At 34.7% G+C, this 15,310-nt stretch overlaps 2 protein-coding genes across 4 annotated transcripts; one reads left to right on the top strand and one right to left on the bottom strand.

Moving 5' to 3' along the window:
• The first annotated feature begins 470 nt into the window (after positions 1-470).
• Positions 471-9,887, top strand: LOC115976827 (translation factor GUF1 homolog, mitochondrial). Of its 3 annotated transcripts, none has more exons than XM_031098324.1 (12): positions 471-859; positions 1,988-2,738; positions 4,356-4,512; positions 4,644-4,698; positions 5,050-5,117; positions 5,198-5,302; positions 5,392-5,463; positions 7,374-7,487; positions 7,917-8,057; positions 8,152-8,211; positions 8,610-8,807; positions 9,424-9,887. In XM_031098324.1, the coding sequence occupies exons 1-11, from the start codon at positions 521-523 to the stop codon at positions 8,773-8,775; spliced, it is 2,028 nt and encodes a 675-aa protein (XP_030954184.1). In that variant the 5' UTR covers positions 471-520; the 3' UTR covers positions 8,776-8,807; positions 9,424-9,887. The 3 variants fall into 3 exon arrangements, with proteins under 3 accessions (XP_030954184.1, XP_030954185.1, XP_030954186.1); XM_031098325.1 differs by having other exon boundaries at positions 9,395-9,741; XM_031098326.1 differs by having other exon boundaries at positions 9,352-9,741.
• A 90-nt stretch (positions 9,888-9,977) lies between these two features.
• On the bottom strand, positions 9,978-14,667 carry LOC115976828 (probable WRKY transcription factor 72). Its single transcript, XM_031098328.1, has 6 exons — positions 14,624-14,667; positions 14,345-14,514; positions 13,826-13,912; positions 11,766-12,293; positions 11,246-11,359; positions 9,978-11,114 (listed from the first exon to the last, which is right to left on the bottom strand). The coding sequence occupies exons 2-6, from the start codon at positions 14,441-14,443 to the stop codon at positions 10,428-10,430; spliced, it is 1,515 nt and encodes a 504-aa protein (XP_030954188.1). The 5' UTR covers positions 14,444-14,514; positions 14,624-14,667; the 3' UTR covers positions 9,978-10,427.
• Between the last annotated feature and the right edge of the window lie 643 nt (positions 14,668-15,310).

The following is a 15,310-nucleotide window of genomic DNA, read 5'->3' as shown; positions in this document are numbered from 1 at the left end:
GTCTATGTTTTTAGTGGATTGAACATTTATTTTGCCCATTGGGTAGAGATGAATGCACAACAAGATTTGGTAATTCTTGATTTTGTAATGTTACTCTTACCTACTCTACATTAACATATTAAAAAATATATATATATATATTCAGTTTAAAAAAAAATTAAAAAAAAAGTATATGAGATTAACCCATACTATTGGTTTTGTAGGTTTTCTTTCCTCTTCCAACCCCCTTCCAGGAAAGTTTAATTTGAATTCCAATAAGATTTTTGTAATTTAATTAATATATATATATATATATATAACTCCAAAATAATGAAATTAACAACCCGTTACAAAAAGGAAAAAAGTCAGCTTAACCCTAACCTTTCTTTGGGCCAAGTGTAAAGTATCCACTAGCCCAAATTGTAGTCTAACAGATTTGCACTTTTGAAGCCCATCATAAACGACGCCGTTCCAGTGCGACACTATGAATTAAGCTTCGTCTCCAGCAGTCTCTGTGTCTCTCGCTCTTCCAAACCCCCAAATGGGTTATCTGAGCAGAGCTTCAAAGACCTTAAAATCACTCAAACACTTCTCTCTCACACACCCATTTCCCTCTACATTCAAAGCCAACCCGCTATACACAAGACTTAACAACAACAACGACCATTTTGGTTTGAGCAATGGCTTTTGCTCTCATTCTCGTCAAAACAGCAAAGAAAACTGCTTAGATTTGAGCCAGTACCCTACAGAAAGGATCAGGAATTTTTCCATTATCGCTCATGTTGATCATGGCAAGTCTACGCTTGCTGACAGGCTTTTGGAGCTCACAGGTACCATTAAGAGAGGCCATGGTCAGCCTCAGTACCTTGACAAGTTGCAGGTATATCAGCACTTTAAAAAAAAAAAAAAATTCTTGTTGTTTAGGAAGAAACATGAATTGGGTATTCAATGGAATTTGTATTGCTTTCGAGTGGGCTTGTTTCAGAGTGATGAGTGAAGTTTATGTTTGCTGAGTTGTCTAGGAAGAGACATGAATTGGGTATTATATGGAATTTATTTTGAGTGTATGATGCTTTTCATGGGTTTGTTTCTGAGTGAAGAGTAAACTATATGCTTGCTAAATTGTTTATGGAGAGACATGAATTGGGTATTCTATGGAATTTGTATTGCTTTTGATGAGTTTGTTTCTGAGTGAAGGTATAGACTCTTGTTAGTTAGTGAGAATTATGAAAAAGAAAAGACAAGAGTTTGCTTAGTTGTTTAGGAAGAAACATGAATTGGGTATTCTATGGAATTTGTATTGCTTTTGAGTTTGTGGTGCTTTTGATGAGTTTCTTTCCTAGTGAAGTTTGAGTCTTCCTACTTGATTAGAATGATAAAAGAGAAAAGAAAAGAGTTTGCCAAGTTGTTTAGGAAGAGACATGGATTCGGTATTTTTATTGCTTTTGAGTTTTTGGTGCTTTTAATGAGTTTGTTTCCCAGTGAAGTTGGAGTCTTCATAGTTGGTTAGAATGAGAAAAAGAAAAGAAAAGAGTTGGCTTAGTTGTTTAGGAAAAAACACAAATTGGTTACTCTATGGAATTTGTATTTCTTTCAAGTTTATGGTGCTTTTTGATGGGGTTTTTTTTTTTTTTTTTTTTTTTTTTTTTTCCTTTCTGAGTGAATAGTGAAGTTTATGTTGGCTTAGTTGTTTAGAAAGAGACATGAATTGGGTATTCTATGGAGTTTTTATTGCTTTCGAGTTTGTGGTGCTCTTGATGGGTTTGTTTTTGTGTGAAGTTTATGTTCTTAAGTTGCTTGTGCCAAATTTCTGAATTTCTTAAGTTGCTTGTGCCAAATTTCTATCTAACAAAAATATCAGGTGTCTTGGGGAGTGTGTAAGCTTGAGAAAACGATGGCAAAAGACTTCTGTTGTTCCACATTCGGTTATTGTATTACATTAAATGTTGTTTTACACTTTTACTTGATTTTTATTCTATATGCCACTAATTTGATGAAATTTTAATAGGTAGAAAGAGAGAGGGGAATTACAGTAAAGGCTCAGACAGCAACCATGTTCCACAAGCACAATTTTCATGGTACTAAAATAAGTGATGCACAAGATCAGCCAAGTTTTCTACTAAACCTGATTGACACACCTGGTCATGTGGATTTCAGTTATGAAGTATCACGATCCCTAGCAGCTTGCCAGGGTGCTCTTTTGGTTGTTGACGCTGCCCAAGGTGTTCAAGCACAAACTGTTGCAAACTTTTATCTTGCTTTTGAATCTAACTTGACAATAATACCTGTCATAAATAAGATTGACCAGCCAACTGCCGATCCTGATCGTGTCAAAGCTCAACTAAAATCAATGTTTGATCTTGACCCTAGTGATGCTCTTTTAACATCGGCCAAAACAGGGCAGGGTCTGGAGCAAGTCCTTCCTGCAGTGATAGAGCGCATACCTCCTCCTCCCGGGAAGAGTGGTTCACCTTTGCGTATGCTTCTATTGGACTCATATTATGATGAATACAAAGGAGTAATATGCCATGTTGCAGTTGTTGATGGTGTGCTACGTAAGGGGGATAAGATTTCATCTGCAGCGACTGGCCAAGCTTATGATGTTTTAGATGTCGGGATTATGCATCCTGAACTCACCCCTACTGGAGTCCTACATTCTGGACAAGTGGGATATGTTGTGAGTGGCATGCGTTCAACCAAAGAGGCTCGTGTTGGAGACACACTTTCTCATAACCGAAGTACTGTAGAGCCCCTTCCAGGTACGTACATATATTTCTGTAGTTATTTTCTCCCACTTTAGGTTTTTTTAACCTCCTGTTTCATGGATTTATTGTTGCTATTTGCAACTAGGCTGGCAAATTAGGAATTAAGTTGAGTTTAGTATCAGATTCCCAGCCAAGTGGTGGTATTTTGGTAATTCATTTCAACAGGAGAAGATAATGAAAGTGCTATATACTCACAATTTTAAAAAAATTCATGGGTGCACCCCTCTTTTTAATTGATTACTGTACTTATCAATCATTTTGTTGGAAATTCACTTACACCTTCTAGTGTGATCATTATTTGACTTTTTCTAGATATTACTGACAAAAAATTTCATGTTAAAGCAAAGATAAAAGAGTCAAATATTGTGCTATTTAAGAATAAACTTAGATGCATCCTAAAATAATTGGGATAAAAAAAGATAAGGAAAAGAAACTGTTAATTAACATGCGGATCATGTGTGACTAACAACTATATATGATATATGAATTTATTTCAGGGGTTTTTGAGCTTCATAAGCTACATAAACAGGCAATCTAAGCTGAGGATTATATCTTTATCTATATGATGCCACATGCTGGTTTCTTATTTGCTTGTAATAGGTAGCATGACAAAGGAAGCTATAGACAAAAGTTGAGAAAAATTATGACTGACAACGAAAAGGTTATAGAATTTTAGCTGGATGACTGCATAATGTTTCAGCATGTCAACTATGAGTGTTTGTTGGCCTTGCAAGGGACAGATCTCTTGTATATTGCATTATAAATGCATTCCTGCAACTACAAAACTGGCTGCAGTTAAAAGGGTACTGCTATATAATAAAATCTTAGATAAACTTGAAAATATAGCAGTTTACAAGCATAACCATCGATAATGAAGGTGATTATGTCTTGGGATTATATATTTGTTGGTTATACCCTTAGCACCCTTTTCTTATCAACGTTCACTCATACCTCTTTGACATTTAGGGAATTGAATCTGTGAACTTGATTAGTAAATTGTTATAAGCTTGACCCACAGTGAAAAAAATTGGTGGTATTTGAAGTTTTTACCTAATGACAATTTAAACTAAGGCTGCAGGAAATTAGGTTATGTTGCATGGATTCTATTTCCTTTTGTAATAAATGCACTGGGTGACACCTGTGAAAGTCCTATTTCATGTCCACAATCTTCCTCTGCCAATAAAGTATCAGAATACTGTTGAGGTTGGGGTATCTAAATTTTGAAATATAGGGATAGTTAGGATGGTTAATTTGTTCTGTTTCAGTCTGGCTTTGGCTCTGAAGCCATAAGTCACATTTGTAAAAGCTACTATTCTTATTGCTAGTCACTGCCAAGTTTTTCATGAATCATATAGAGATTAATCTCTAGCATAGTTACTGGAGGAAATGGCTGCGTCAGTTTTACTATTTGACCCTTATCATTGGACTGTTTCATCTCTTTCTCTCTGAGAAGAGGGATTATGAATAATTTGGCAGATATTTATTTCTTTATTATTATTATTATTATTATGAATTTGTAGTGGGTAGTTGTAAAGTAAACAGATTTTTTGGCTGTAATTTGCATTTAGATTTCCCAGGTCCTGATGCCTTTTGTGAATTTCCAAAATGTAGGATTCAAGCCTGCAAAACATATGGTCTTCTCTGGAGTTTATCCAGCTGATGGATCTGATTTCGAAGCGCTTAATCATGCAATAGAGAGACTGACATGCAATGATGCTAGCGTCTCTGTTACTAAAGAGAGTAGCACTGCACTAGGTCTGGGTTTTAGGTGTGGCATCAACTAGTGAATGACTTGTTTCAGCTCCTACTTAAATGAGGAACTTTGCTCCTTCTAACATTTGAATTTGAGCCTCTTCATAAGTAGTAATCTTTTATGTGCTTGTTGTGTTCTACCCACAGGTGTGGTTTCTTAGGCTTACTTCACATGGATGTTTTCCATCAGCGTCTTGAACAGGTGATCTTTCTTTTGTTTCTTGTTATATGAAGCCAAAAAGTTATGTTGGGTTGTTTAAAAGAGTTATTCTCTTTGCAGATAATGATTGCTATGGGGCATAATATCAAAAAGTGGCATTTAGAGTTGATATGGCAATAAATAAGGAAATTATATGATACCAGGAATCTCTTTTTAATTGAACACATCCATCTTGTGTCTGCACTATATCTTAAGTATGATTTAGGATAGGGCTCAAATTATTTAATTTGGTTTGGTTATAAATCATAATTTTGAGATACAATCTGCTTATTGTTACCCACATTGTTTTGGCCTCTAAATATTGAGAACTCATGTCTGTTTATGCAATAACAGGAGTATGGAGCTCATGTTATTTCTACTGTTCCAACTGTTCCCTATATTTTTGAGTATTCTGATGGAAGGTATATATTCTAATCTTGTGTCAATGAGATAGCGTTTCCCATATGCTTTACCAAAAAATTTATGTTGGTCCCATTTCTAGCAAAGTTCAAGTACAGAATCCTGCTGCATTGCCCTCAAATCCCAAGCAACGTGTTACAGCTTGTTGGGAACCTACAGTATTAGCTACAGTTATCATTCCTAGTGAGTAAGCTCTCATATTCCCTTGTCATAGTTATTTTTTGGCAGCAGGTGAACCATATAATTTATCTGTTCTTTATTTGTCCTCCATTGAAGGTATGTGGGGCCTGTTATTACCCTATGCTCTGAGCGTAGAGGACAGCAGTTGGAATACTCATTCATTGATAGGTAAAATTCGTGCCAGAACTAGTCTTAAATTATGTTCTAATTATCCTCCTTTGTTCAGAATATGTATGGGTTATCACTTATCAGAATGTGTAATTACAATATATTCTTATGCATATTCCGTGGTCTTACCTTAAATATTTTGTTGAGCTATGTTCCTTCATTTTCTTCTTATCCTAGAATTTTAGTGAATTGGGTTTTATATATAGACAGAAAATTGTATGCTTTGTTGCTCATATGTTTATATTAAGCAATAATGTTGTTTTTTAATGGTTAAAATACATTTTAGTTTGTCTAGCTTTTATGTTGCTGTCAAATTGGTCTGTCAAATATCAATTTAAGTCATTAACAGCCTGAACTTTGGGTTTGCCATGAATTGGCCCTTCCGTCAAGCTCCATCTGCTTAGTGTATAATTCCATTTTGTTTTTTTTGCTAATTTTTAATTTTTAATGAATTATGAAACAAATAGATGGCTAACCTTTGCATGACCATGTGAACTCGTGGAACAATGTCATTCCAGAAGGTAAGGAAGGATTTTGTGCAAGGAAAAAAAAAAAAACCTATAATCACAATCCAATCCCACTCCTCTAAATGCCACCTATGCTGCAGCTAGAAGACCACATTCCATGGCATCATTGCAGCAAAAAGTATAATCCAAACAGCCACAACCCTTATTCACACCTTCACCAAATTGCATCCATAATAAAAAAAACTACATCCAAAGCAACTACAGTAGCAGAAAACATTTAAAGAAACAAAAGAAAAACCCAAAGTACCATAACTCAAACCCACACCACTGGCTGACACATCTGGAAACCCACAACCTATAGTATTATGATAGAAGAAAATAAAATATTCAAAAAAAAAAAAAAAAAAAAAACCCCAAAAAACCATGGGTCGAATCCACACCACCACCAAATGCCATGTGCAGCCACCATGGCTAGAAAGAGCACAGCCTCAACCCCAAATACTTAAACCTTCATCCACTGATCACCAGCACAAAAACCCCATAACCTTTACGAAAACCCACAAGAATTCCAAAGTGAGTTTCAAAACCCCGTTCATCTGCTGGTCACCTTACTCCATGGACTATATTCATGAAAGAATGACACCCATTTTTCCAGATCAATGCCAGTGATACCTGGACCCCCCACAATCATCGCTAACTCACCCATGGCCAAACATCAAGCCTGCACCCCTTAAACATCACCAACAGCAAATCCTAACTACCAATTGGAAAAGTTTTTTACCAAACCATCAAATCCCTTCCATGAACAAGGCTGATCGACATAAATTTATTGGAGAATGTTGAAGGTAAGAATAAGGATTGGGTCCAGGTTGATGATGTATAGTTAGGTGAGCTTGAGGTTGATGGCATTGGTTATGTGGTCCAATGGCAGTGGCTTGGTGTGTGACTGTGACAATGGGGCATGGGTGATTTTGGTAATGATGGGGGTGGGAGGCAAGGTGCTGAAGGACCTATAGAGGAATTCTTCTTTTCAGCCCCACAATCTTTTGTATGAATTTGTTTTACTGGATAATAACCCAAATACGGTGTACTTTTAAAAATAGAAATAAAAACAAATATGATGTCAATTTAAAAGGGATCACATTTGGCCCTCTATAAAATTATTATAATAAATTTGTAATAGTTTAAAGACATGCAAAAAATGGCATCGTTTCATGCACTTAATGGTCCAACATCAACAGGTTTTGATGGAATGGAAAACAGTAAAACCAAATTTTAGGTTGTTAATTGCTGAAATTAAACTTGGGGGCCAAATTCACGGTAACATATAGAGGGACTAAATGTACTTTAGCCATTTTTAAACGGTTATTTTTAGCTTGTTCTAACTAACCTTAGATGCACTTATTCATGTTTGAAATGTTGATATGACTTCAATACATGCAGTCAGCGGGTATTTATGAAGTATCGCTTACCTTTGAGAGAGATCGTTGTTGACTTCTACAATGAATTGAAAAGTATAACATCAGGATATGCATCATTTGATTATGAGGATGCTGAGTAAGTTTTGATTCTCTCTCTCTCTCTCTCCTCACCTGTATGTGCACCCACACAGCCTCACCTTAGATATTAAATAATGGCACCACCAATAGGGGTAATATGCTAATGCTCTCCCATAAAAAGTGTAGAGCAGTGATTTTGGAATATGTTATAATTTTCATAATAACTAGTATGGGCTGTACTGTCTGGCACAGCAATCACTATCTGATGCCATTAATAGTGAGCTTATGTTTCTTAGTGAACCAACTCACAAAGCAGAAGTGTCTGTACATATTTTATCAAATAAAATTAGTTTCATTATAGCCTATGAGCGTCGATGTCACAAGTAGCTAGGTCTTCTAGATGGCCATTTCTCTAATCTTTTTCGGTAAATTTAGGGTCCAATATAATTTCCCATTGTCTGATGCACTTTATGGATGTCATTGACAGATATCAACAATCTGATCTGGTGAAGCTTGATGTCCTCTTGAATGGACAGCCAGTTGATGCAATGGCAACTATTGTTCATAACTTGAAGGCACAACGTGTTGGTCGTGAACTGGTGGAGAAACTGAAGCAGTTCATAGACAGGTCTGTCTGTTAGTAGTTAAGCATTATTATTTTGTATTTCTTTTTCTTTTTTTGTTTATTCAACAGTAGCCACATATCTTCTGATTTTGAGCAGGCAAATGTTTGAGATAACAATACAAGCTGCAATTGGATCGAAGGTCATTGCAAGGGAGACGTAAGTTCTGTAAATATTTTTGAGGGTTAGAAAGTCAGTTTTTGGTAATTTATTTATGCTAAAAGCTGATGTAAAATTATAAAATTTCATATATAATTACTGACCCTGGGTAATACTCTAATTCCTTAGTAAGTTTTTATTTCATGACAAATTTTGGAAATGTGTGTTGCAAATTTGTCATTGAAAAAAAAAAAAAAAAAATCCGATTCCTTAGTACATTTTTGTGGTATTCATTTGTGGCAAATTTTACCAATGTGTTCGCTGCAAAGATGTATACTGGATTTCATTTGTCATTGAAATTTTGTGAAGCTTTTCATTGCAAAGTTGCATTCCTTAAATTAGCGTAACTGCTTGTTCAACTTTCAGTTTTCACCTAAATTTATCTAATTTGATTTTAGGATTTCGGCTATGAGAAAAAATGTTCTCGCAAAGTGTTATGGTGGGGATGTTAGTAGAAAGAGGAAGTTGTTGGAGAAGCAAAAGGAAGGAAAGAAGCGAATGAAGAGAGTTGGCTCTGTTGATATACCTCAGGAGGCATTTCATGAACTACTGAAGGTTTCATGATATGTCCTGAAGAATTAGCCAGATTTGGACTGGTAATGTCAGTTCAGCCCTTATGTTTCTGTCATTTAAACTCATTTCGGGTAAATTATATTATCAATGCGGCTAAGGCATTGTGCATATCCAGGTTAAGATTGTAATATGTAATGAGGGTGGGAGTTTGACTCGTACTTAAGTTGAAGTGGACGTAAAAAGTTTCAGTTCTAATAAGTTGTTGGCTTGAGGTGGGTTTCCAAACCCATTCCCACCCACACAAAAAATCCCAATTCCCCCCCCCCCCCTCTTTTTTTCCTTTTCCAAAGAAGAGAAAATCCTACTTTCTGAAACAACACTTTGCTCAATCCGTTTAAAATACACACCCGGCCATATGAATACTCATGTCTTTACAAACTGTGACAATGTATTATTTCAAATAAAATTCCCATCTAAAGTAGCCTCAGATAATGGTTAATAACTAGACTGGTTAATGAAAATGAAATATCAAGGAAAAAATAGTAGCATAAGGTTTCATTAAAAAAAAAAAAAAAAAAAAAAAAAGGTCTAAGGGGCAGAATATCATTAATTCATTATTGAAAACAGGTTGCAAGTCCATTATTAACAATCATTCTTCAATATCACTTAGTGGCAAAGCCCTAATGTGTTTGTTGTTAGGTTTTTGGATGTGAGAGTGATCTTGCAAAGTTCTATAATGGAGAGGCTGTTGGAAAAGGTAAAAGGAGGAAGTAGCAAATGAAGTGCACTGTTACTATATTCTGCCTTCTGATGAGATGTCAAAGATATGCAGAGAAGAAAAAGTACTACACGTGCGACCATCAATGATATTTTCTCCTTACAACTAGCACAATTGCTTTGTAACATCTAAATTTAGAGATGCGAGTAAAATTACCATGTTTTGGGGTTATTTGGTGAGTATCAAAACTTATTGATTTCCCCTTTGTTTCTTTGTTTCTAGGGGATGGGGATGGGGATGGGGATGTATCTTTGTAATTGAAATTATGTATTATTAGATTACTCAATAAGCTTGCAGTTACTGACTGTTTTCTAAGTTTAATTGATAGCTAAGCATAGATGGATGATATAAAAGAAATAAATTCTTTTGTTTCAGGTTATTGCAGAAACAATAAAAGTTAAGGTTTTCTTTTTCATATCTCATTTGTGCGGGCTTTAGCTCTTGACTTGTTGCTCTACACTCTGGTATGGATGGCTCAAAACCTGATCTGTTCAGACTTACATTTACTTGATATTGAAAAAAAAGTAAGAACAAAAGAAAATATATGCTCAAAGGATGACTTTTACTGTCATGGTCTTGGTGCAATGTTGGCTTGTCCCATATGACCAGCTTCATGTATAGAAAATATGCAAAATAACGCCTGTTTGCAAGGCATTGAAGAGAAAAAGGATGCTTCAACCATTGTAACATCCAAGGTGATATGTAAGACCATTCAATTGATTTGATCCCCAATGGCAGAAGTAGATGTAGGAGTACTCTTGGAGATGGATAATGGCAACGGAGGCTGCATAAGCATCAAGCCTGATGTCTGGGAAGGGGATGAAGCCAATCTGTTGAAGTAGCTTGATGCACATGCTTTTCCGTTTTGGGTCAATGAATCAGTAGAAACAGCCTGAATTGGCTCACCCCACTTCATGTTTTGGCCTTATCTTTCCCCTCCACCTTGGTTACTACCTGGGGTTGGTCGACCTCCTACCATTGATGAAATTGTGGCAGCAATCATGGATCGGAAACTTGCGTCCGATGCAATTGCCTTGGCTAGGTTATCTGTTAAAGTCTCTTGAGAAGAAGCTTGGTGGTATTTTTCCAAATAAGATTGGTAGGAAAGCTGCTGCTCTTGGAATTGTTTCCCCATATTTAAGGACCCCCCAGTGTGGGTTTTGTTGTAGGGTACTGAGTTAGAACTAGGGTATCCATTGCCCCAAGCTGTTGGTAGAATGTTGGATTGTGAGGATGAGAAGCTTAGACTTGTTGAAGGAAATCTTGGGTTTGAAGCAAAGCTTGAAGATAATCTATTAAAAGGAGTGGATGAAGAGGGTGGAGAGGTAGTGAGGTCTAGAGTGACTGTTGGGCAAAGGGGTGAGGAAGAGTTTGGCAAGTAAAATTGTTTTGCTCTTGAATTATCCAGGGGATTAAAATGTAATCCATTAGGTACAGGAGCAGCAGCTGTGGAGCCAAGGCCTGGTTTAGACATTGAAGAGCTAGACAATAGCATCGAAGCAGCAGCGGAAGTGGTGGAAGCCATGGCAGTGGCAGTAACTGGAAGTGGGTGGTTGTGATTTCCTTCATAGGTGGTGATCAAGATGGAAGTATCCTCAGCACATCTTTGCACCTGTAATCATTTAAAAAAGTGTTAAACCCTTTCAAGAATCATAGAAAACATTTGGACTACCATTCCTATGCAATAAGGCCTCAATATCAACTTATAAACAAAAGGAACTTTTGTAAACAAGATAGCAATACCTGTTTTCTTACTGGACAATCTGGTGCAACTGTGCAACGATAGTAAGCTCGAGGGCATGGGTTTCCTTTGGCAATTTTCTGTCCATATTTCCTCCATTGGCATCCATCATTCAGCTGTTGGAAAAACATGTATTATTGTATTGCATGCTATTACAACTAATTTATCAAAGTTATCAAAAGAAAGCACTCTATGATTTACTAACCAATACTTCAGTTTTAATCCCAGAATTTTAAGGTTTGCAATGAATCATCAATAGACTAATCAAGGTCAGTCAAATATATTCTTTTCTATCATTCTGTTATATTTAAAATCATATTCTCAACTACCTCCTTAATTAAATTGTTTTTTTTTACTACTTCTATTAATGTTATTTTAGGTATTCTTCTACATTTTTCGTTTCATCGATTTGAATTAACACACTCTTCCTCACTTATACATTAAATTATTAATCGCTTATGGTTTAGTAAGTCCTAAATGAAAAAGAAAAAGAAAAAAAGAACTACATGGATTAGTACTAACCGTTGGAGTGTCACATCTAGCTCTCACAGAAACCCTAGCTCTTTTCACATGTGTTTGCTGTGAAACTTCATCATCTCCATTTCTCATTGTCTTTAGAGTCTTACTTGGTGGCCATGTCTCTCCAGCTTCTGCTTGCTTAGTTTCTTCCAAACTTGTCTCCGGGCTTGGATCAGAAACAATCTCTGTAGATAGTTGAAACTTATTAGAGTCCCATCCAAGTGAAAGGCTAGCCTTCCATTCCTCATCTTTGGTACTGATTTTGGTAGGGTTGCTAGCTTTCTCTTCTTTCTTAGGCTCAGTTGGACTTCTTCCAAGGCAAAGAGACACTAGTTCAGGTTCTTCAGTTTCATTATGTGAGGGAGTTGATGACTCAGTAAAGTTGTTGGGAGTTTCTTGTTTAATGATGTCAAAGAAACGCCGCTGAAGAGACTGGTAATCCTTTTCAATTTGCTGTAACCTCATTTTTAATCTTTCATTTTCTTCTTTCACCTCACCCATTTTGGCTTTGGCAGATTCAAGTTCATTCTCCTAGATGATGGAAAAAATTAGTCATGAAAGTTCTTAGAATTTAGAATTCACCCACCTTTTGTTCACGTACAGAAATTAAAACATAAGAGTTATAAACAAAATGGTAAAACTACATAATTTTCCTTTGAATATTATTATTATTTTTTAAATTCAACTAAACTATAAACATTTTATATCGTTGATTAATTCACAATTTTAGCAAGTTATTATTAATTAAAAGTAACATAAATTCACATAAGTTGTTTGTAGAACTAATTTATATGAAAAATGATATGTCTACAATATTTTTACAACAAATCCTAAGTGATAGGTTGTTACTGGTTGTTATTGTTAGGGCAAAAAAGTAATCTTAGTGTTAATTTCAAATTTGAACCAATAATAACTAACCATCTATGATTTATTGTAAAAATATTATAAACATAGCGTCTTTCAATTTATATACCAAAATTATTTTCATTTGAGTTGCACGTAGTATTATGTCTCTTAAAAGGAGCATATATAATGACTTTCGTAAACGATAAGTATAATTAAATGAACATGCTATCATTTTCATTTGACAAGGCAAGTCTAGCTAGGTAAGTCTAATGTGTATAATTTATTTTATTTTTCTTTACATTTATCTAACAATGATTCCTTGATGGGATGAACTGAAACCATTTAAAAATTCAGAGTTTCAACTAAAAAATTTTTAAATCTAAGGTTTAATTTAAAATTTAGGGTTTCAACTAAAACAATAGATTATGTAATTAAAAAGAAACTAATTAATAGACAATTTAAACTTGGAAATAAAGGGATATAAAAAAGCACATTCATGTAACAAAAGCCGAAAATGAGCTCTAACTATCAACATACATGTATGATATATATATGGTTTCATTCAGTATTTTTTTTAAGAGCATATCTTCATGGATTTAAAAGTAATAAATTCAATTGGATAACAAGTACATATATGATATATGTTCTTCTAGTGTTTTTGTTCAATAATTTTTTTGAGATCATTTATTAGAAATTCATGGATTTAAAAGTGGTAATTACTCGGATCCCGGCATAAAGATGAAGTACAGTAAAGCAGAAATTCAGCATCATGTTTTGTAAATTAAGAGGAAAAAGGTTCATATTCATTGAACTAGTCGCAAACCCTATTCAATCGTTCATTGAACAACTGAGCATATAATTATGACTTTTCAGCCATAGCTATAGCTTGCATGGATTTTGACTAATTAGATCTGTTCATTTCCATAACATGTCCATTGACTATTACTTTCCCTCATAAGCTTTACAAGGGAGGTGCAATTTTTCTTAATAAAATATCTCTCTCTCTATCACACACATCAGTACACGCATAGAGTCTCATATGTTTAACAAAAGAGGTGCAAAATTCTTGAGAGAGTGAGAGAGAGAGAGAGAGAGAGAGAGAGGGAGAGGCATTAAATGACAGTGGAAGCAAATAACCATAAACTACAAAACTAGTTTCAACGAACATGCATGTTTCATATACTAGTACTAAAAACTTATACCGTATATATATGTACCTTTTTAACATTTCCCGAGGCCTTGTATTGTGGTGAAGATTGGTTCAAGATACCCATCTCCAGCAATATTTCTCTTCTACTTTTACCCTAAAATTACAATAAGAATATTTCATAAATAACTCTTGTTATATCCATGATCTCCCAAAAATTGTATTAAAATAAAGCATATTATAAATGCTTAGCAACTTCATAAACCAAAAAAAAAAACCAAGGTTCTTTAAATTCATTGAACCTGAAGAAAGAAGAAAATTTTAAGACAAAAAACTCATAATTCAATCAAATATGCATGAAAAGAACCATTGTTATATGAAGTCAAGACACCCTTCAAATATATATATATATAGAGAGAGAGAGAGAGAGAGAGAGGGAAACTCATATTATCTGTGAGAATTCAGATTTTCTAACAAAACCAATACTTTCTATGATATTGATCCCAAGAAAAACCTCAAGAATTTAAAAGTAAGAAGAAAACCCGAATCCAGAATTCACAAGAAGAAATGAATGAAGGGTTTACCATACCTGTCCAGCCTCTTGATTCTCATGGTTGCCAGTAGATTCAAAGCTCTTTTCTTCTTTAGCTTCACCACAAGAGCTAGGCATTTTTGACATGCAATCCATTGCTTGTGAAGTAGATCTCTTTGGCTTTTCGAACTTTATATACACCCCATCTTTAAAGTACTTTACCGGCCCTTACAAAAAATAAAATAAAATAAATAAATAATCGATCCAACTATTTTCACACTTGTTATTAAAATATACAAATCTCAGTGCTTATCTATGCCCTATGCGCAGTCATACCTAAAATGTCAACACCTTAACCACGCTCCCAGTCTCCTACTTTTTTTTCTTATTATCACAAAAATAAACTATTTACTAAGAATTAAGTTTGAGCGTTTCACAGGTAAGACACAAATGAGCTTTAAGGAGTTAAGAGAGCTGGATTTTCGGGATAAATTATTAAATTTAGTATGATACATTGTTTAATAAATCTGTGTATATTGTAGTGGTACTATGGTTGAAACTTGTGCATAGACGATGTCACAACTCACAAGGCTAACAGTCAAAGTCTTAATGCGTAACCTAGTTGCCTTTGTGGCAGGTAGCCTCATTTGTCATTTTCTATGGCGTAACCTTTGCTTAATTATTGAAGTAATTATATATTTGATTTACCTTATTAATCGACTTTTGGGCAATATAATTAAGGGTTTTTAGGAAAGATGACTCACCAATATGGAGTGTGTTTTTGAAAAGACAAAAAAATAAAAATAAAAAATCAAGTTCTAGAAATTTCATATAGATTTTTTAGTCTATCAAGGTTTTTAATATCTATGAATTTTTTATGATCATGGAATAATCTGGTAAAATCGAGACTCAGTCCAAGAAATACCGTAGTAAGTAGTAACCAATGTTTAATATTTAATTATATATATATATTTTTAAGATCTCGACCATGAAAATTGGAGATTTTTCGAGAAGATATTTCAA

This window comes from Quercus lobata, chromosome 2, assembly GCF_001633185.2.
Source record: "Quercus lobata isolate SW786 chromosome 2, ValleyOak3.0 Primary Assembly, whole genome shotgun sequence".
Lineage (NCBI taxonomy): Eukaryota > Viridiplantae > Streptophyta > Magnoliopsida > Fagales > Fagaceae > Quercus > Quercus lobata.
This window is presented reverse-complemented; position numbering and strand designations above follow the sequence as displayed.